This window comes from Gekko japonicus, unplaced genomic scaffold (assembly GCF_001447785.1).
Source record: "Gekko japonicus isolate JY-2015 unplaced genomic scaffold, Gekko_japonicus_V1.1 scaffold1631, whole genome shotgun sequence".
Lineage (NCBI taxonomy): Eukaryota > Metazoa > Chordata > Lepidosauria > Squamata > Gekkonidae > Gekko > Gekko japonicus.
In genome coordinates this window covers 76,400-99,412 of record NW_015168700.1, presented here as the reverse complement: position 1 = coordinate 99,412, position 23,013 = coordinate 76,400, and the positions used below count along the sequence as shown (strand labels likewise).

Sequence of the window (23,013 nt, the reverse complement as noted above, 5' to 3'; positions counted from 1 at the left end):
CTGGACACGCTTGAGCTTGTCGACATCCTTCCTAAAATGTGGTGCCCAAAACTGGACACAGGACTCCAGGTGAGGCCTGACCATAGGAGAATAGAGCGGAACTACCACCTCCGTTGATCTGGACACAATGCTTCTGTTAATGCATCCTAAGATTGCGTTAGCTTTCTTCACAGCCACATCGCACTGTAGGCTCATGTTTAGCTTGTGATCAACCAGAACACCTAGATCCCTTTCACATGTGCTGCTGTCAAGCCAAGTCCCTCCCATTCTATATCTGTGCCTTTGATTTTTAGTACCTAAGTATAGGACTTTGCATTTAACTCTATTGAAATTCATTTTATTTGTCTCAGCCAACTGTTACATGAAAATTACTGAACTCACCTCTCCCCCGTTCATTTATTCTCTGGTCACTCCCCTTCTTGAACTTAGTGTTGGGGATGCTGCACAACATCAGGCTTTTTCTTCCCACCCCCGATGTCTTCAGTTTGAAGCCCTCCTGATCAGGTTCGCAAGTCTTCCAGCAAAGACATTCCTCCCATTCTTTGTAAGGTGCACCCCATCCGTCGCCAACAGTCCTTCATGTTGAAGGTACAAACCATGGTCCAGGAAGCCAAATCCCTCTCAACAGCACCATCTACGTAACCAGCCATTCACCTCCAGTATCCTGTTATCCCTTCCAGCTCCATGGCCCTCAACAGGTAAAATGGAGGAGAACACCACCTGTGCCCCCAGATCTTTCACTTTTTTCCTGTAAAAAAGTTTTTCCTAATAACCAGCCGGTACCTTCCCGCCCTTAATTTAAAACCTATTATTGCGAGTCCTGTCCTCTGCTGCCAACAGGAACAGCTCCCTGCCCTCCTCTAAGTTTAGAGCCCTTCAAATACTTAAAAAGAGCAGTCATGACCCCCTCAACTGTCGCTTCTCCAGACTTAACATTCCCAAGTCCTTTCCTTATAGGGCTTGGTCTCTAGGGCCCCGACCATCCTTGTCACTCTCCTCTGCACTTGCTCTGTTCTGTCCACACCCTTTTGGAAGTGAGGCCTCCAGAACTGCATGCAGTACTCCAAGTTCGGCCTGACCAATGCAGTGTACAATGGGACCATGATATCTTGTGATTTGGATGTTATGCCTCTCTTGATACACCCCAAGATTGCATCAGCCTTTTTTTTATCACTGAATCACGCTGGCTGCTCATATGGTCCACCCATACCCCAAGATCTTGTTCATACACACTGCTGCCCAGAAGTGTATCCCCCCATCCAGTGTGCGTGTTCCTCATTTTGTTACCCAGATGTGGAACTCAGCACGTATCCTTATTAAATTACATCTTGTTCATATCCACCCAACTTTTCCAGTGTGTTCAGATCTCATAGAATTCTATCTCTATCTTCTGGTGTGTTTGCTGCTCCTCCCAATTTGGTGTCATCTGCAAATTTAATGAGTAGCCCCTCCACACCCTCATCTATATCATTGATAAAAATATTGAAAAGTAAGAGGCTCAGAATTGAGCCCCGGGGCACCCCACTGGACACCTCCCTCTGTTCAGGTGAAATGCCATTGACAAGTACTCTTTCAGTGTGGATCTCCAACCAGTTCCCTATCCAACTAACTATCATAGAATCCAGTCCACAATTCTCTAGTTTAATTTGCCATAGCATGTGAACTGCCTCTCCTCCACTGTCCGGTAGAAGTTCAGTTTGGGGCATGAAGAGAGAGATATCCTGATGCTCTAAGAAAAATGGTGTTCTCAAAATGGCATTAGCTCCAGACACTAATACTGAAATGTCTTCTGCAAAGGTTAGATGCCTTCATGAACAATTCCTTTAGCACAATAACCTGAAAATCCTCTAGCTAAAATAATCAGCAGGTTTTGATGGTGCAGATAATGGGAGGCTAATTGCAATGGAAGATACTGCATTTTTAAAAGACATGGATTTAAAGGTTACCTGGCACAAGGGTTACTGCTATCCAAAATGCAGCTCCTCAGTGCTTTCTTGAGTATTTTGCATTGTGAATAAATTTCGGAGTAATTTTTTCTCTAATTCTTTTTCTTTAAAAAAATTCAAGAAAATTGAACATGATCTTATACACTTAAAGAAAAAAGAACTTGATGCTGATTACTGTGGTTGCAGTTTGTCAGGGGAGCTAGTAAATGTTGAATCCCAGTTAATTATCCATTAGATAGTGACTCAGTCCAGATACCACATGACTTAAAATTAGTCATGATCCGGTTATTTCACCAATTGTGGTTCTGTCAACCACTACTGTAAACTCTCAGACGCAGATAAATCCATTAAAAGGCTTTATTCTGGAAATCAGAAAAGTTTGCAGGATGGTTGAAGCTCCTTGACAGAACTGACATTAGTTTGCCAAACTGGAAATTACCTCTGTTCCAGCCCCATTCATACGTCATGGTTACATAGCACCTAGACAGGTTACTACCGGACAGTTACTACAGTGAGAATGTTTATGTATAAACTTCCTTTGAAGGCCAAAAGAGATCAGAATGGCGAACACTCCCTGGCCTTAACGAAGGGAGGAATTCTTGACAGTGTTAACAAGCGCTGCTAATCTACCAGTTCACACAGACAATGTCGCTGGTTCTCTTTCTAGTATGCCGGAATAGGAACCATGAGAAGTGACCTTGCCAACAGGTGCTGTTATGGGAACTCAAGCAGGCAGAAAACAGATGCAGTAGCAATAATACAGCATAGCTATGTACAACAATAGAACACAGTTACATTGAGCCTAGTTTAGAGATGTAACATTTCCGGAAATTTTGAAGCTTGGAAAAAACCTCGTTTTTCTCCCATTTTTTTCCAGAAAAAAACGGAAATTTTCAGAAAAATTGAAAAAAATGCTATATTAGCATTCCTTTTGTCTTTTCTAGATTGAAAGTCATTCTGTTACTTTAGGAACATAAAATAAGACTATGGACATTGTTACTTGGCATGAAATCATCACAACTAGCATATTAAAAATATAGTGTATCCAAACAATTATTACAAACAGAATACCCACCCAGATGCAAAAATAAAACTGAAACCTTTTTCTTTTCTTCTGACAATAGCACCTCCTAAAGGAAGAAATGCATCTTGTTCTTGCATTGGAGAGTTCAGTTTGTAACCTAGGATTTGCTTGTCCTCAGTGCACAGAAATTAGATCAATCTGATACCATATATATATATATATATATGATTTAGAAAATATTTGAACACCTTGTCTTAAAATATTTTATTCATCATGTTAAATAAAACGTTCCATAATCAATTTTTTTTCTTTTCTTTTTTCAATGTTTCCAATTTTTCGGAAAAAAACAAAAAAGGCTTCAGGAAAAAAACGGGGAAAAACTGTTCCCCCGCCCCCGAATTTTTCTGGTTTTTCCCCGGGCCTTCACATCTCTAGCCCTGTTACAATAGAACATCAGAGCCTATCTAGACTGACCCTGTAGCTCAACATAGATCTGATTCTGACTGGTTCTGATGCTCCCAGCCAGGATCTGAAAACATGGCATTGTGGTGATCTTTTAGCCATGTTTAGTCTGAACTATGGTTTTATGTGATGTACAAATGCAAGTGTCCCGGATTGTTCCTTAGCACTGCCCTCGTTGCAGTGCAGACCAGAAAACCAGGTGGGTCTCAGCAGGGAGAGAGCAAAGGCAATAAACCAAACCAGGATTTAAAACCATCATTTTGTTGAGCAAACTAGAATTTGAATGGTCATCAGAGAGCTGAATCCTGGTTTCACAAACTAAGCACTGGTAAAGTAGAAATGGCTTCGTGTTATGTCTGAACACAGCAACTGGCTCTTATATTCCCTTTTTACCAACCCTTTGGTATTCTTCTCCCCCCCCCATTGGTATTACACATCTGTCTGTTTCTCACTACTACTTATATTTTCTCTTCAAAAGCACTGCTCTTATAATCCTTTGTTTTAATATAAATGAAATATGGAGGAGAGGCAAGAAAACGTACAAAATAAAATGTTCTTTACTTGGAATATGGTTGGAGTGCTCCCAGAGATTCACTATAACGTTTTAGGCATGTGTGATAGTTATTAAAGAAATTTATTACCAAGATAAGAGTTGGATTTAAGCTGCGCCAGATGCTGGTCTAAATGGATCTTGGGCATTGTCCATCAGGATTAACCTTTTCTTGTGTTCCAGTGGTCTCTGCTTGGGAAGTCAAACTTTGTTTGAAACAAGCTGTATTCTAATTCTCAAACCAAGTGGTTTATTGCTTTCTCTCATTAACTATTCGTACCCTGCCCTTCAGCCTGGAATATACATTTTTTGTTGTTGTTCAGTCGCACAGTCGAGTCCGACTCTTCGCGACCCCATGGACCAGCTCCCGCCAGGCCCTCCTGTCTTCCGCCGTCCTCTGAAGTTGGCTCAATTTCATGTCCGTTGCATCGATGACACTGTCTAACCATCTCATCCTTTGCCGTCCCCGTCTTCTTTGACCTTCAGTCTTTCTCAGCATCAGGGTCTTCTTCTCCAGTGAGTGCTCCCTTCTCATTGGGTGGCCAAAGTATTCGAGCGTCAGTTTCATTATCTGGCCTTCCAGGGAACAGTCAGGGTTGATTTCTTTGAGGACTGACTGATTTGATCTTCTTGCAGTCCAAGGGAATATACATGGAGTTGTACAAATTTATCTAAACAGCCCTGTGCAGTGGTAGGTTACTCTGAGAGCTGGTGACTTGACCAAGTTCATAGCTGAATCAGGTCCCATGCTCTAAATAGCTACCACTAGTGATTTAGTTCACTGCTGTAAATCAAAAACAGAACTGTTAGGCACATAGAGGAACGAAGCCTGATGAGGGAAGATCAGCATGCCTTCTGCAAAGGGAAGGTGTGCCTCACCAACCTTTGGAGTTCTTTCAGAAAGTGAATGACTCTGTAGATAATGGTGACCCAACAGACATATTATACCTTGGTCTTTCAAAAGACTTTTGACACGGGACCTCACAGAAGACTCCTGAGTAAGCAGTAGGAGTCATGCATTAAGAGAATGAGTTAGCCTTCTGTACAGGGACACATTGGGATTGTGCTTGAGCATATCTTCTGCAGTGAAGGTTTTGCCAGCTTAAAAAAAGTCACTATGGGGCACCCTTCTCCCTTGGAGCTGCTGCAGCATATTTTCCTGACTGGGCCATCACAAATGGATAATGAGCTGTTGGTTTGATGAGTTTAGGGATACTGTCTGTAATATCTTTAATTCTTACGCCTGGCAAGCAACACACCTCTTGGGCCAGGAGGTCAGGCCTGGACACATGACATCCCATACCCCTCAACAGGGAGTCAGTCACCTATGACCAACACCATCTTTTTCTTTCCAGTGCCATTTCTTCATATCTCCCTGTCTTCCTCCCTCTGTCTTCCTTGTGTTTGTGATACTTCCACTGACACTGTTTCCATCTCTGCCTCCACCACAGGGGCCTGGAATCAATTCCTTAGTTCGAATGGCACTCAATGCCATCTCACTCAATGCCTTTGAGGTGGCCCTGTAGCTCTCTGAGGAGTCTCATGAGGACAGTCGCACTGTTATTCCTTTGACTGGTCTCTTCTTCCCTATGCAGGACATCAAGGCTTCTGTTAATAAGTTCCTCCCCTTCCTTTATCTTATGGAGAGTAGTAATCCTTTCTTCCAGGTCACATTGGAACAAAAGTGTGACATTGGAACAAAAAGTATATGCTGATTGATCTGAACTTGCCAAGACCAAAAGGGAATGAGACCTTGGATTTTTGCTAACCCAACTTTCATCTTTCTGGTCAGCTGTCTTGTATTTTTAATTTATGGACTCAGGTGAAGTTCTCAAAGGTCTCGGTTACCATTCCGTGAGGCCAACAGGGATGTAGGCACTATGGACAGGTCATGTAGGCCTTTATGTAAATGTTAATCTCTGAAGAAGGAAATATTGTTTGGCTTGGTTTTTGTGGTTTTGCAAATATGGTCTTTTGCTTGTTTCGCGCTTGTAGTTTCTTAAATAGGCACATTATTTATTGAGTGTGGCGTTCTGAAGGGATCTTCATCTAAGAAATTTTACTTTCTGAAATAAATCCAGAACGTGCATGAGTGGCAGGCTTAATTTTCCAGTACAGAACCTGAATGTTAAGGCAGTTCATATAATTACCTCTCGTTATAAACTGCCTGGCCAATTGCCTTTGATAGGCAGGAAAATGGGCCATCTTATAGACAAGGTTGGGGAGATTCTTTATGTATGCAGAAAAATAATTACACACTGAATAGGGACTGAACATGCTTTTTGCACTTGAAATGTTAGGAGCTGTTGTGAATCAAAGGGGCAATCAAAGAAAAAGGAAGATAGAGATGGGATGGACACTGGCCCTGCTCAAAACAGTTAAAAGAATGAGCTTGCAAGGCTTCAGGTTGAGGCATTTATCATGCCAGCATTATTATCATTATACCAGTTGTGCTATAAATCATCATTATTTTTGTATACATGTAGGATTTTCCCAGTCAAGCCCATCCTCCCCTGCTCTATTAGTGCTACATTCAAGGCCCATTAGTATTGCTATACAGCTGCTTTTGCCAAAGGCACAGATAAGAAAACAATGGCCCCGGTCACACAGGAGGATTTGCCACGCGATAGGGACGGATCGGGGGTACATCAAGTGGGTGCGATCACACCGCAACATCTGGAAAGTGGCGCGCACCCATCCCCGATCCGTCCCGGGCAAAATTGTGCATTTAAAAAATCCCTAGAAAACACTACTACCTACCTGAAAATCTGCTGCAGGGACGGCCGTCTGATCGCCGGCGTGCCCGTCTGATCGCTGGCGCGCCCGTCTCTCCCGCAGCATGCGAGGTCCTGCCGAACTGCGCAAGCACACACATGCACAGCAGGCTGGCCTCGCTCTCCAGTCCATGGCTTCCTCCCGGCATCTGATCGTGCCGGGGAGGACCTGCGCGGTGACTGGGGGGATCTGTCTGATCCTGCCGCCGCGCGTCTGTTTTGGTGCGGCTCAAAAAAGCCACACTTTGGCCGTGCCTATTTCCCCCAGTGTGACCGGGGCCAATGTTTATTTGTTCCGCCTGCACAGACCTGGTTTTCATATTCTGATCAGAAGAGAAATAGCATTATTTCTAATGTTCAAACTATGGAGGTACAGTTATAAAGTTATATGCAAAAAAATCAAATTAATATAGGAATTAAAGGATCATTCCCTTTCCCAGTGCCACATGCTCCTCCCAAAAGCCCGCTCCTTCTACTAGGTTTGCTTGAGTCTCTGACTTGGGGGTTCCTTCTCTCCCCTGCTTACAAGGCACTCAACTTACCCACCACTTTCTGGGGGGCTTCTAACTGCCCTTGGCACTGGCTGTGGGTTTTCTTTTTCCGCTCTTCCACTCTTCCCCAAAGGCCCCCCCCATTCCTGGGTTGCTTAAGTCTCTGAAGTGGGGTCCCCCGCTGTCCTCCGCTGATGAGGCATCTCATTCAGCTGAGCACTTTTGGGGCTCCACCTGCTGGCTGTGGGGTTTGTCTTTACTGCTCCTTCCAAAAGCACTTCTTTCACTGAACCATCCCACTCAGCCCCACACTTTTGGGGCTCCTGTCTCGGGGTTCCCCTCTCACCTCTGCCTGCTGGCTGTGGGGCTTGCCTTTTCTGCTTCTCCCAAAAGCCCTCCCTTCCTTCTTGGGTTGCTTGAGTGTCTGAATTGGGGTTTCCCTCTCTCCTCTGCTGATGAGGCACCCAACTTACCTACCACTTTCTGGGGGTTTTGCAAGTGCCCTTTTCCTTGGCTGTGGGGTTTCCTTTCTGCCCTTTCCAAAAGCACTGCCTTTCTTCCTAGGTTATTTGAGTCACTGCCTTGGGGATCGCCTCTCTCCTCTGCCAACGAGGCATCCAACTTACCCACTGTTGCTGCGTTTCCCCGTGTCTTGGGCAACCACTGTTCCACTCCCACCACCTGGGTCTGACATGTGGGGACAGTAGGGGCCCCGAAGGGGTCATGCTCACAGATGCAGGTGGATGGGAAGACTGGCCACACTGAACATAGGTGGTGGGTTATGACTGCGTTCTCCCAATCCAGCGGCCTCCTCCCCAAGTATGTCATTGATGGCCTCCGCATCAGCTTCCCCTGCAGTGTCCACAGGGCTGGTCTTGGCCACTGCTAGAGAGCTCCCGCTGGTTCGGGATGGGCTACGGGGGCAAGGTACGAGTGGGAGGGAGGAAACTGCCGTCGCTAGTGCTGACAGTGGTGATGATGGCCGTAGCGTGTCATTCTGTTCTGCAGCTGGGGATTTCCCAGTCGTGATCCCCTGCCTGTCCTTTTTCCATTGGGGACCCCCTCCCCCCAATCAGTCCAGGGTCTGAATCCAAGAAATGGTTGAGCCTGCAATGCACCCCACTAATGGGGACATGGCTGCAGTCTGCTGCGTGGAAGTACTTCCACATCCTGACCAGTGATCCCTGTGTGGTGGAGTGCCAGGTGTGCGGGGTGCATGTTCGTAGAGTGAGGGACCTGCATCCCTTAACCACCAGTGTTCTACAGAGGCACTTGCATAGGTTGCACCCAAGTTTGACACCACCGGAGTGTGGATCCCTGGAATATGCCACCAGGCATGGGGTGCATACTCCCAGTTAACGGGGAGAGGGAGGCCTGGAGGCACAGGCCAGTATGATGGGATCTCTGGCCTCCACCATGGGTTCCCCTAGGCAAGATACTGGGCCCTGGAAGGAGGATGAGGGCCAGGGCTCATGAGGTGATCACTCAGCACATCGGGCAGATGATTGCCCTGGATGGCCAGCCTTTCTCTCTGGTTGAAGATGTGGACTTCCAGGGACTTCTACAATGTGTCGTACCCCATCCCCTCCAGGGGAACTTTGATCTGGCGAGTCTGCCCTCCACATATCACTCTGCAGTGTGTCTGGTCAAAGTTCAGCTAGCCAAGCCACCTGACTGCCAACCTTCGAAGCAGCTGCCACCACAGCTACCTCTCCCTCACCACCCTTTGGTGGCAACAAGAGGAGTTCCAGTGTGGGCAGGGGACCACGTCCCATGTGAGGGCGAGCACATTTCCATCTGGCTACAAGGCAGTGCTCCTCCACGCTCAGGGTATGGATATGGAGCACACAGTAGTGAATATCTCTGCAACCATTCAAAGTAGCCTGAAGAATTGGTTTTGGGGGGAAAGATCACCCATGGCTATGTGGTCACAGATGGTGGCCCAAACATATAAGGCCGCCAAAAAAGCTAAAAGAAACATTGTGTGACACACAAGATTCACCTGATGGTGAGGGATGCTCTGGGGCTGGGGAACAATGCTGGGGGCAAGGAGGGCGCCACCAAGATCAGTTACCTGCTGGAGAACTGCTGGCACTTCTTGAGAAGCCTCAGAGCTTCATGGCTGCTGAGAGAGAGGCATGATGAGGTGGATGAGACAGAGCATGTCCTCCTCCACGATGTCAGCTGTGGAACTCCACCTATGGTATGATTGCCCATTTGGCGGAGCAGAAAACAGTGTTCCAGGACGTCCTGTCCTCCGTGTCCATCCAGTGGGGGGTCGGCAAGCTGAGCATCAGCTCCAGTGACTGGCTGATTGTCTCACAGATGGTGCACAACCATTTCAGGATGTCACCAATGTATTCTGTGCCCACATGGCCAGCCTGGGGCAAGTCATTTCACTCATTCGTGGGCTAGATCAGGTGATCGAGTCTGTGCTGCAGCCAGGCCCCGAGGGAACCAAGTTTCTCCCTCAGGTCAGGGCCTTGGTTGACAGATTGCGCAACGGCATCGAGGAGCGCTTGCACCCACTCTTCGAGGTGTAGGAATTTAAGCTGGCATGGATGTGTGACCCATCAAGGGAAGCGTCACCCTCTAAAATGCACAGCTTCAGTAGTGGAAGTGTGAACTGTGCCGCCAGGTGCAGGGTTTGTAGCTCTGTGGCTGGGGACAGAGACAGCTGAGGAAGGTGGGAGATGATGACAAGGAGGGGGAAGAAGAGGAAGAAGGGATGAGCCAGCAAAAAGGACAAGGTCGTGGAGAGAGCATCGGGGACCACAACAGACTTGAGATGTGGGAATGAGAATCGAGAACTCTGGTTGTCCGTCGTGAGGTGGGAGGCACGAAGCACTGGTGTGGGTGCCAGGCATGCAGTGGCAACAGATTCTGCTGAACTGATGGTCCGCAAGTTCCTGGCTGAGACCCTCAAGCCCAGGATCCCTCAAAACAGGCCCCTGGATTTGACTTTTGTTGTTGTTCAGTCGCACAGTGACTCTTTGCAACCCCATGGACCACATCATGCCAGGCCCTCCTGTCTTCCGCCGTCTTCTGAAGTTTGCTCAATTTCATGTTCGTTGCATCTATGACGCTGTCTGACCATCTCATCCTTTGCCGTCCCCATCTTCTTTGACCTTCAATCTTCAATTGAAAATAATTATCCCATAGCTGTCAATATAAGTTAATCAATGAAAACGAAATGGAAAAACATCTATCAATCACAAATGAACACTCTGACCAATAGAGTCAGTCCCTTCAACTCTTCTATTCTTCTGTTCTTCTGTTTCTTCTTTTTCTTCTTATCTTCAGGTCTTCCTCCTCTCATTCTGTAACTGTCCTAGATAAGTCACACTGTCCACTCGTTTTGGTAACACAATCTCCTTTCAGTTAAATCGCTATGGGCTTTTTGTTCAACCTTTTCTCAGTTTATGCAAGTTCCGTCACAAAAAGGTTCTCGCTGCTCCCGAAATAGTGTCCCGGCAAACTGTACCTCCTCCTGTAGGTAACTCCTGTCACTCGTAATGAGCTGTCTCTCCGCGTCTCCACATCTCGCCCCATCTATCCAGATTTATATACTTGGAAGGCGGTCCTCTTTAAGTAGAAATATTTTCATGGAAAGATTTATCAGTTACCTTCTTCATTACGGTATCCCAGAGTCTTCCTTGTTTCAACGCCGTGACGTAACTCTTCTGCGCCACTTTGTCCGGGCGATCTACTGTCCGCCCTGTTCTCAGCTTGTTCCAACGAATGTGTAGGTTTTAAAGTGGTATTTCACCTTTTCCTCTGTCGAGATAGCCTTTCAGTAATTTGTCTTGTTGATTTTAAGTTTCCTTTTAAAAGTTCAAGCTGTAGTCTATGTTTGGAGTTTAGTCTTTGGCAGCTCCAACTAGGCTTCAATGTCTTTGAAGACTTGAAGTACTCTCCGACGTCAGGCGTGGAAATAGGACCTCTGCTTGTCGTGGGTCGCCACCAATGTTCCCTCTAAGCTGTGGAGTCCTGTGAGCAAAAATTCTACTTGGTGAGCTACTGGCATTCAAGTTGTGAGCGAGCGATTTGGCTACTGCATAAATCAGTTTGCTCTGGAGCCCTCCTTCCTGAGCGAAGACAAGAGGCTAAAAAACGGTGAGCTAGCTCACGCTAACTCAGCTTAGAGGGAACACTGGTTGCCACCCTCACTCAGCTTTGTCCGTCTTCCCTGCGTAAGCCCCCTTACAGGGGGTTCACAGGCTCTCTCCTGAGGTATGTTTTTTAAACCTCTTGAACCTCTATAAGTGTCAGAAAAGTCGGCAATCTGCAGAGACACTCCTCCGCTTGTTGCCGATGGCGTCGCGCCAAAATCGGAAGTCCCTTTTTTTCTTTTTCAAGGGGCAAAATCATGGATTTCAAAAAGCTAGGTAGCTTTTCATGTCTGGGAGGCTGTTAGCTGAGATGTCCTGCTTCTTTTTGCTGTGTGCATTAGAGAATTGTGTCCCAAAAGATCTTGAGTTGGTTTAAGCAAAAGACTGTCTTTTGTAGATGGCACTAGTCGGTTGGAATGTCTGTATTTTCTTTTTAAAATGATTATTGCCATTTTTCAACATTTCCTGCTTTGTCACTAGGGATGGGCATGAACTGGAAAAATGCAGTTTGTGGTTCATGAACCAAACCAGTTTGTGGTTTGTGACCCTGCAAACCTCATTGAAAGAGACCACAGTCCCTTTCATCTGGGTTTGCAGAAAGCCTGAAAAACAGCTGAGCAATGGGGAGCACCTGCTCCCTGCTGCTCAGTTGCTTCAGGGATGTCAGGTTCAGTAGAGCAGTTGCAGTCCACAACGATTCATAAGAATAGGTTGCTTTAATACAAGTCACTATTGATACACTTTCATGGTCATTGTCAGGAATGCAACTCAAAGCCAAGCATGTACAGATATAGACAGTTAAAAAAAAAGGGTTAAGCCAATGAATACAGTTTGCGCTCAGGAGAAATTCTAGCGGGAGAAAACCAAGGCGGGAGATAGCCTTTCAGCCGTTTGGTTCACACCAGCCAGATTGGGAACGGCCCTGTCAACGGTTCTTACAGTCTTACCTACTACAAAGGCAGCTAAAGCATCCCAAGGTCAAAACAAGAGAGAAAGCACAAAGGGAAGGATGAGAACAGAGCAATGCAGGCTAATTCCGCCCACATCATACAGCAGGCGGGTTACACAGAGCATTCATAGAATACAAATGGCAGTTTACTGACAAGGGAGTGCACAAGAAAGTGTTGGATTTATACCTCAGCCTTCACTTGGAGTCTCAAAGAGGAGGCCCTTCCTCTGCCCACAACACATACCCTTTGAGGTAGGTGGGGTTGAGAGAGCTCTGAGAGAACTGCTCTTGAGAGAACAGCTCTGAGAACTGTGACTGACCCAAGGCTGCATGTGGAGGAGTGAGGAATCAAACCTGATTCTCCAGATTAGAGTCCACCACTCTTAACCACTACACCAAACTGGCTTTTCCGAAAGCTGAGTGATAGGGAGTGCTTGCTACCTGCCGCTTGGCTGTCTTGTCCAGTCTCTTTAAAGTTTAAAGGGACTGCACAAAACAGCTGAGCAGCAGGGAGCAGCTGCTCCCCACAGCTCAGTTCTTTTTGAGGTTTTCATGGGGAACAGAAGAGGAGGCTTATAGAGACTCAGAGTCCTTTTAAACCCCTGCTTTCTGCTGTATCCACAAACTGCCGTGAACTACTTTAAGTTTGTGGATGTTCAAGATGGTAGACCCAACATGAACTCTGGTTTGCTAGCCAAAGCGGCAGAATTCGTGACAAATTTTTGCTTCATGTGCCATTCATGTCCATCCCTATTTGTCACTCTTAAATGTCATGTATATTCTGTTTTGCTTTTCATAAGTACTTTCAAAATATCTTACAATACTGGGCGCACCACTTTCAAAATAGTTCTGTCTCTTCCCATGCCACATTCTACTCATGCTACCAGGTTGCTCCCCAGCTAATATTTGTTTCTTTCATTGTCTTTACTAGAGGATTAAGCATGCATTTTTAAGGAGACCTTAATATCCCAAGTGGTGGCGGCAAAAGGTTTGGGATCTTTGATTGCTGAAGGTACAGGGCAGGGGTTCAAGCTAACGAGAATCCTGCCTATTCCCAGAGGCCTTTATCTACCATGTCACCCACTACGGTGGAAGAAGACAACCTATTAATACTGTTAGGAATTTTGGAGGGGGGGTTACTTCTCTCCAAATTAAGTGGTTGGTTTGGATCAGCTTCTGAATTTCTTTTCAGTAAAGCAATTGAATATAAGCAATGTTGACACCATAGTGGAAAATTTAAATTTATGTTACATACAATGCAAAAGGAGAGTACTGTTTATACGTAACATGATTATTTGACTCTTTTTCCCGGCAGGTTCCTGGAGATCTCAGCCAAACATCTGAAGACCAGAGTCTGTCAGATTTTGAAATGTGAGTTGAGGGAAAGTTTGTGATTTTGATATAATTTTTGCCTGCTGGGGAATCCTAGATTTGCATTTGGTGGCACCTTAGAGGCAAACAGGAGCTGCGGTGGCTCAAGTGGTTAAGACGCTGAACTGCAGGCTGTGGAAGGTCAGTAGTTCAGCGGTTCAAGACCCAGGTGCCGCAAGACAGGGTGAGCTCCTGTCTCTAGTTCCAGCTCCTGCCAACCTAGCAGTTCGAAAGCAAGAAATTGCAAGTAGATAAATAGGTACCACTTTGGTGGGAAGGTAACAGTGTTCTGTGCGCCTCGGTGTTTAGTCATGCCGGCCACATGACCACAGAAACGTCTTCGGACAGCGCTGGCTCTTCGGCTTTGAAACGGAGATGAGCACCGCAACCCTAGAGTCGGATTCGACTGGCTTTCGAGCAAGGGAACCTTTACCTTTTTACCTAGAGGCAAACAAGATTTTCCAGATATAAACTACAGAATCCTGTTTCTGGGTGCTAAGCCCACTGTGTGGTAATGTTTATTTAAATTTCTCCGTGAAGGAAAGCGTTGGGGTGAAGATGAATGCATTTTGCTTGAGCAGTGAGTTTGCTTTGGATACGTATTCTCCCTTTTTTTGTGACAGACTTCCCAACCAATGCTCCCTCTAAGCTGTGGAGTCCTGCGAGCAAAAATTTTACTTTCTGAGCTACTGGCATTAAAGTTGTGAGCAGGAGATTTGTCTACTGCATAAAGTCGTTTGCTCTGAAACCATCCTTCCTGAGCTAAGACAAAAACGTGTGAGTGAGAGGCTAAAAAACTGTGTGCTAGCTCACACTAACTCAGCTTAGAGGGTACACTGTTCCCAACTATCAGTTCTAAACTGAATTGTTTAGGTGAAACTGGCTCTTCCTCCATTTCAAAAACTAGCTGTGCAGAATTCTAATTAGTTATCATGGCAAACTCAAAGCTCCCATTTTCTCTGACGAGAGAACCAGTGTCTGACTCTGTAGTAGCCTGCTGAAAGAGTGGATTAAAGATAGAAGTTTAAGTGGTTGGAGATACATCTGTATTCTTCCTTAGAAGAGCTCTCTGATACAGCTGAGCCTTCTCTCTCACTTTTTTAAAATTCAGATCAAATCGAGCGCTTATAAACGTCTGGATTCCTTCAGTCTTTCTCCGTGGAAAAGCAGCAAATGCATTTCACGTTTACCAGGTAAGTTTCACAATTTCCTTTTCCCCAGTTACACTTTGTGTTTTTACTGTTATGACACTGTCGCCTGCTCGTTAGTAAAATAGAAGCTAAGCAACAAAGTTGTCATTGAGGATCACTTTGGCTCAGAGTGGCTTTGGGGGAGGCCATTGCATAGTTTCTACAGTATTTTACATGAGTATCTCAGGTTAGACTCACAAACGTTGGATCTTCACAATGCCTTCCAATAGCTTAACTTCCTTTGATGGTAGAGCATGTAATTAATTATGTGTGTAACTTTAATATGTCGCTTTAGTACTGATAAGACAGATCTGCTTGAGAAAACAGTGAATTCCTCCCTAAATGATGTGTTTATAGTGAATAAATATATTATCTCATTTTATCTTATTTATATGATAACCAATAACATACACTATGTTAAGGCTACAACATATGTCTCCCTTCAGTTGTAGGAGTTTGCATTAAAATATCACATGACTGTATAAATCATTTTGAGGTGATTGGGTCCTCTTCACGTATGATTGGGTGAGGGCTCTTCAGTACAATGACTGTATTTTTGTTCTCCAATAAAATTTCCTCCTTTCCCCCTTCCTCTCTGTTCATAGTGATCTCCTTGGGATTCTGCCTCTGCTAGTGTTGTTGCCTGACCTGCTGTGCTGTTGCAGTAGGAGTTGGCAGCTTTAGGACTAGACTGTGAAACAGCTTTCCAAGATGATTTTAGTTTTAGCTGATTTTTCTTTGGAAATGAACCATGAATTTCCAAGCTTCCTTTTCTCCATTCATGCACCCTGTGTACAAATGAACCCAAGGGAGTGATGGGATTGCAAATTACACCTTCTGTCCCCGCTCACTGTACATACTCAAGAGTGCACAGTGTCTATGCTCATCAGCTCTTGTGTATACAGTCCGTACCCTGGATAAACTGTTCAGGTGGCTCTGAATGCACTAAAGTTAGTGGGAGTGTAGTAGCGACAACCCTGATTCTTCCCACCCCCTCCATATACACAACGATTTGAACTTGTATAGTATGCATGACCAAGGCTTTTGTTGGTGCAGAAACCCCACATGCCCTATTGTGCAGGCAAATGCAGCCTTTAATGTTTAGTATGAAAATTGGCTTGCAAAGTATCTTCCACTCCTCTGCTGCTGCTTCAGAATGGTTTAAAGTCACTCTATCTTCAGTGGGCATTTCAGAGTGGTATTTCACCTTAGATAAATTTTCTGTCTTGTTAAGCGGATACATAATGTCATCTAATTCATTTTCCATTATTCTAGTTTGTGTAATGTGATTTGACTCTTGGGTTTGTTCATTGTGATGGAATCATTTCACTTAGTATGGAAGAGAAAACAACATGAGAAGGTAGAGATTGTCCCCAAAGAATACCCATAAATACTGCATGTGTGTGTGTGTGAGAGAGAGAGGTAGATAACCATGTTTATTTACTGCAGCCATGATGCACCTCAGATTGATTTTGTTTTTATTTATGCAGGTTATGCTGTGAACTTCAGCATGCCTAATCACTTTCTTCTTCAAATGACTTGTCAAGGGAATGGTTGTTTTCAATCGGTGGAGGAAGTCCTATGAGGAAAGGCTTGAAAGAGCTGGGTATGTTTAGCATAGAGAGGAGCTGATTGAGAGGTGACATAACCATCTTCATGTACTTGAAGGGCTGTCATATAGAGGATGGTACAGAGTTGTTTTCTGTTGCCCCAGAAGGTTGGACCAGAACCAATGGGTTAAAATTAAATCAGAGGAGTTTTCAGCTAAACATTAGGAAAGCCTTCCTAATAGAGTGGTTCAATGGAACAGACTTCCTCGGGAGGTTTTTAAACAGGGTCAAGATGGCCATTTGACAACAATGCTAATTCTGTGAACTTAGGCAGATCATGAGAGGGATGGCAGGAAGGGTGGCATCAGTTCTTGTGGCTGTTTTTTACACGCTCAGGGAATTGTTGATCGCCACTTTGGGGTCAGGAAGCAATTTTTCTCCAGGCCAGTTTGGCTGGAGATCCTGGAGGGTTTTTGTCATCTTCTGGACGTGGAATGGGGCCACTGGGGGGGGGGGGGACATATTTGTGAATTTCCTGCATTGTGCAGGTGGGTGGGTTAGATGACCCTGGAGGTCCCTTCCAACTCTATGATTCTATAAGCCAATGCTAGAAGTCTCGGAGCCAAGATGTGCGAGCTGGAGCACTTGGTGTTCAGTGACAATTTAGATATAGTAGGTACCTCAGAAACATGGTGAAATGGGTAATATCTATGGGATACAGTCATTCCTGGGTAGGGCATGGAGGGCTCGGTTATTGTTATTGTTTCATTGTATATCAAAGAGGCATAGAATCAAATAAGCTGGAAAGCATCAAGATAATTAACTGCCCAACAGAAGCAATATGTGTGGAAAATACTAGAACCTAAGGGTTACTTAAACTTGGGGGCCCACGTGATCAAACCCTTGAGGCTGATCTTGAGCTGGAGAAGGAAGTAGAAAGGTGACTAAAGCAAATAATGTTATTATACAGGGAGACTTCAACTACCCTAACATTGACTGGGTAAAGTCATGCTGTAGAAATGAGATTCCTGGACATCATAAATGACTGTGCACTCGAACAGTTGGTCACAGAGCCAAACAGAGGGGTAGTGATCTTGGACTTGGTTCTAAGCAGGTCTCAAGGCCTATTGACATATGTAGAGGTTGTTACGCCAATTGGGATCGGTGGCCACAATGCTATTAAGCTCAGCATTCAGGTCAATAGAAAGTCCTAAAGTCTAAAACTGTCACATTTGATTTCAAAAGAGGGAAATTTACAAAAAAGAGGGGAATAGTGAAAAAGGAAGTTTAAGGGGAAACACAAGAGAGTCAAATCCCTAGAGGATGCTTGTAAGCTTTTTAAAACCACACTGTTTGAAGCCCAAATAGAATGCATTCCACAGGTTAGGAGAGGCACTGCCAAGAAGGCCTGTGTGGTTAACATTACAAGTCAAGGAACCTATACAAAGTAAGAGGCTTCTTTTAAAAAGTGGAAGTCTCCCCCAATGAATTGAACATGAGGGCCCACAGGCTCTGGCAATAGAAATATAAGTCAATAAATAGACATTCAAAAAGAATCATAGAATGTTAGAGTTGGAAGGGACCTTGCAGGTCATCTAGTCCAACCCTCTGCACTCTGCAGGAGCATAGCTGAAAGATAGCCCTACAACATACTCGAAAGATGGTTGTCCAGCCTCCGCTTGAAAATGTCCAGTGAAGGAGCATCCACCACCTCCCGAGGCAGTCTGTTCCACTGCTCAACCACTCTTACTGTTAGGAAGTTTCTCCTGATATTTAGCTGATATCGACTCTCTTGTAATTTCCACCTATTAGATCTAGTCTTGCCATCCGGAGCAAGAGAGAATAGATCTGCTCCATCTTCTACATGACAGCCTTTCAAATATTTGATGTCCCCTCTAAGCCTTCTCTTTCCCAGGCTAAACATACCCAACTCTTTCAGCCTTTCCTCATAAGACTTGGATTCCAACCCTCTCACCGTCCTAGTTGCCCTCTTCTGTTCATGCTCGAGCTTGTCAACATCCTTCCTAAAATGTGGTGCCCAAAACTGGACACAGTACTCCAGATGAGGTCTGACCATAGCAGAATAGAGCGGAACTACCACCTCCCTTACTCTGGACACAATGCTTCTGTTAATGCATCCTATGATTGCATTGGCTTTCTTCGCGGTCACATCACACTGCAAGCTCATGTTTAGCCTGTGATCAATCAGAACACCTAGATCCCTTTCACATGAGTTGCTGTCAAGCCAAGTCCATCCCATTCTATATCTGTGCCTTTGATTTTTTGGTACCTAAGTGTAGGACTTTGCACTTATCTCTATTGAAATTCATTTTATTTGTCTCAGCCCACAGTTCCAACCTATCTAGATCATTTTGAATCCTGACTCTGTCTTCTTCAGAATTAGCAATCCCACCCAGCTTCATGGCATCTGCAAATTTGATAAGCATCTCCTCTATGTCTTCCTTCAGGACCGAGCTCTGTGGCACTCCACTTGAGACTTCCCTCCACATAGACACAGAGCCATTTATGAGCACTCATTGGGTACGGTATTTTTTATGGCCCCCTGTAGGGGATTTTTTATTTGCATTTACTAAAAACTACAACGAAATTAGGGAGGGAATCTACACACTATAGGAGAAAGAAAAGAAACACTAAAAACCCAAGGATTGGAGGTTACATACAGTTTGTAAAAAAATTGCTTAACAATAATAAAAAAAAACTTTCTTTAACACTGAGAGTTATCAGTCATCATCATAGCTTGTAAAAACATCCCAACAAATCTGACTATATGAAGAGTAGTCCAGGAGAATCGCTATTTAACTTAGACACAAATTACATAGAACAACAGCATCTTATTTAACCATTATTTTCCCCTCCACCATTAAAAGCAAATTAACAATAAGTCTCCCTCAGTAGATATTACACAATCTCATTTTCTCTTCCATTGCTGTTTGCCTCTTTCTTCTTCCCTGTGGCACCATATTGCTGTATCAGGAACTGGCCATCTCAAAACAAAGACCCTTTTCCTTTTTCCAGGACTGTTCCGCTTAAATTCTTTCCTTCAATCATAGGGGTCGTTCCAATTTGCTTTTCACTGACCGACTTGAAGAGAGTCTCGTCACCCTATTGCCCAGCAGACTTAATCAGGATATAACCATGGAAGATACTCCTTCGCTTTAAGCCTCGCTTATGGTCTGCATACAGGCCCTTCGAATTGCAAATGCCCATTTGACTCTCCTCTTCGATCCTGGAAGCCCCTATGATCATTGGTTAGACGCTTCTCCAATATTAACACAGTCCTTTTAAAGGCAACAGCTGACATGTAGCACAGTTCTTGCATAGTACCTCATTTATACCAACAGGGAACAAAGGCTTAAGACACAGTTTGCAAGAGTCTATGATTATTTCCAGTCAGATGGTTAACCAGCAGCTCTTCCACTTCCTGGAGAAAGCTTGGATATCGCTTGTTGCTCTTACTACATTGTCCGTCTCCATTTTGAAGGATGTTTACTTTTACAAAGTTTGCCAAAGTCCCGAAAACTTGCATCAACGCTTAACTGCCTCCTGGAATCTCTCCGTATAGTCCATTGCCGCTTTTAAACCTGCCCCCCCCCTCTTCTAGCTCCGTAACACTTATAAACAGTTCTTAGCGGAGGAGAGTCCCCTCTCCCCCCTCGCTTTTCCCCGGGGGGCTTTCGCTTTGTTGTTTCATTTCAACTTTACTCACTCTTCATCTGTAGATCAAGTAGATCTCGCCAACAGATATGCTTATTTGCTGCTCGACCTCCACTCGCTTGATGGGGTGTGCGTAGCTTAGTCCTTGCCGGAACACATCAGAGAGACCGTCGGAGCAAAGGGTCTCAATTTCCCAACAGCATGCCAGGAAAGCGGCGACACTCAGCGCTCCATGACTGGAGACCCTTTGCAAAGGTTCCCTGGGGGCACGGACATTCGCACCCCCTCTCTAACTGCTGGTTTGCGAGCCTTCATATGTCCTGCATTCTTCAGTTTGTATACAGCTGACCTTACGGTTAAAGACCGATGCAAAGTGAGAGTTAAGTAATTTCGCTTTGTTTTCATCCCTTGTTAAGGCATGACCATCTTCTCCTAGCAATGAGCTTACCCCATCCCTGTTCTTCTTTTTGCTCCGAACATAAGCATAGAAACCTTTCTTGTTATTTTTAGCATCCCTTGCAAGCCTCAGCTCCATCTGCGCTTTAGCCTTTCTGACACCATCCCTACAGATTCAATCCTGCTTCTTGTACTCACCCTCAGTAACTTATCCCTCCTTCCATTTCCTGTACATTTCCCTTTTTAGTCTCAGCTCTTCAGAAGTTCCTTGTTCAGCCATCTTAGCTTCATTACCAATCTCCCACCTTTCTTTCTTACCGGGACAGTTTGTGATTGTGCCTTAAGCACTTAATTTTTCAGCATCTCCTATTCTTCCAGTGCAGATTTCCTCCTCAGCATTTCCAGCCATGGGATGCTACCTAATATTTCTCTTGAGTTTTTTTAAAATCAGCTTTCCTGAAGTCCAGGATACAAGTCCTACTATGTCCTGGTTTTACATCCTTCTCTATGTCAAATTCCAAGCAGACATGGTCACTATTCCCCAAGGATCCCACAACGTTTACTTCATCAATCAGTTATTCCCTTTTAGGATTAAATCTAGGATAGCAGATCCTCTGGTTCTCACCTCCACCTTCTGAGAGATGTCCTTACCCACACACTTTCAACAGGACAACTCTCGAAATCCTGAATTTCAGTGCAGGTGTATTCATTCTTGACATATCGTGCCACCCCGCCTCCTTTTTTTTGTTTATTCTGTTCCGTTTGAACAAGGTATATCCTTCAATCACTGTGCTCCATATATGAGACTCATCCCACCAAGTCTCAGTGATACCTATCAGATCATACTTACTTTCTAATACTTGAAGTTCAAGTTCATCCTGTTTATTTCCCATACTCTGTGCATTAGTATAAAGACATCTCAGGTTAAAGGTATCCTTTCCTATCTTAGGTCCCTTTGAATTTACCTGAAAATTACTGAACTCTCCTCTCTCCCGTTCATTTATTCTCTGGTCACTCCCCTTCTTGAACTTAGTGTTGGGGATGCTGCACAACATTAGGCTTTTTCTTCCCACCCCCGATGGCTTCAGTTTAAAGCCCTCCTGATTTAAACCTATCAGTTTAAAGCCCTCCTGATCAGCAGCTAGGAAGGCAAAGGGAGAAAGACAAAAAAAACCCCTTACCTTCTAGCAGCCAGCTCACCATTTGAGATTTTTGAGGAGTGGGTGGCTAAAAGCATCAAGACAAACAGAGAGGGGGGGGGGATACATTCCACTTCCGTCTTCACTGTGCAAAAATGTATCTCGAGCAGTCTGAGACAAATTAAAAAACATTTCATATGTGATCAGCCCTGTCACTAATTCTTGTTGTTGCTTACTTAGAATTCAATATTTTCTATCAGTATTTGTATATATCAATCAGCAAAATCTAGAGTGCCCTAAGAAATATGCTGTTTGCTTTGTGAAAATGAAAACAAAAATGTCATTAATCTTCCAAGAAGCTGGAGTGCTTCCTCAGATTTAGTGGAAACAAAGCAGCATGTGCCATTGGGTCACCTGTGCCAAAAATAATTAGTGCTGTCACTTGTTTAAAGTAATATAGTTGATTAATCATGCCTGAATTAATTGAATCTGCATATATTTGCTTGCGAGTGAAACAGTGTTCAAGGGAAAAGATACTTTGTTTCTAAGATGACTCATGGATGTGTGGAAGCAGGCCTCAGGTGTTCCTTCCCATGCAAGAGACAAAGGATTGCTTCTTCCAAGAATGGCATCTGCCATCTATAAGTCTAAAATATTTACCTTAATTAACCAGGGCTGCCCAGTTAACCATGATCCCTTTTTAGCTGATGAAAACCATTCTAATAATTTAATTAACTGATTCATCAGGTAAAAATTTTATCTGTTAAAATAATCAACTGTTTTTATCTGCTGGTTCCCACTCATATGCCATCTGTGGCAAAAGCATATGTTTAGATTTAATTTAATTTTATTTATTTATTTAACATTCAACTTTATATCCCGCTCGAACCCCCTTGTCAGGGGGGTCTCTGAGCGGCTTACCATTCGGTGCTAGTCACCATTTTACTTCCCTGACTAAGGCCACATATTTGTATGGGGTGGGGAGACCTACCAGCACCCCTATGGTGGTGGTTGGTAGTTGGTGGTGTTCTCCTCTTCTTCCTGTTGGCTCAGGCGGTTTCTCAGGCAGGACGCTCTCCTCGGCGCCTGGCAGCAACCTCCCTCTCTCGAGGCGCACGACTTCCCGCCTCCTTTAATTAAAAGTTGTATTTCCCCCCCAACAGGTATATATCAGGATAAAAGACGATGAGTGGAATGTTTATCGAAGATACACGGAATTCAGAAGCTTGCATCAGAAATTACAGTCAAAATATCGTCAAATGAGAAGTTTCAGCTTTCCTCCAAAAAAGGCCATTGGAAACAAGGTAACTAAAAGCATTGTGAATGCACTGAAGATGAATCCCCCCCCCCAAATTATCTGTTTCAATTAATTAAATACTATTTT

General features: G+C 44.5%; 1 protein-coding gene across 1 annotated transcript in view; it reads left to right on the top strand.

Moving 5' to 3' along the window:
* Positions 1-23,013, top strand: part of SNX29 (sorting nexin 29) — a 206,519-nt gene that overhangs the window by 135,510 nt on the left and 47,996 nt on the right. The window contains exons 17-19 of the mRNA XM_015415493.1: positions 13,624-13,679; positions 14,791-14,872; positions 22,793-22,933. Of these exons, the coding sequence (XP_015270979.1) occupies positions 13,624-13,679; positions 14,791-14,872; positions 22,793-22,933 (279 nt within the window). The remainder of the gene's footprint in view (positions 1-13,623; positions 13,680-14,790; positions 14,873-22,792; positions 22,934-23,013) is intronic.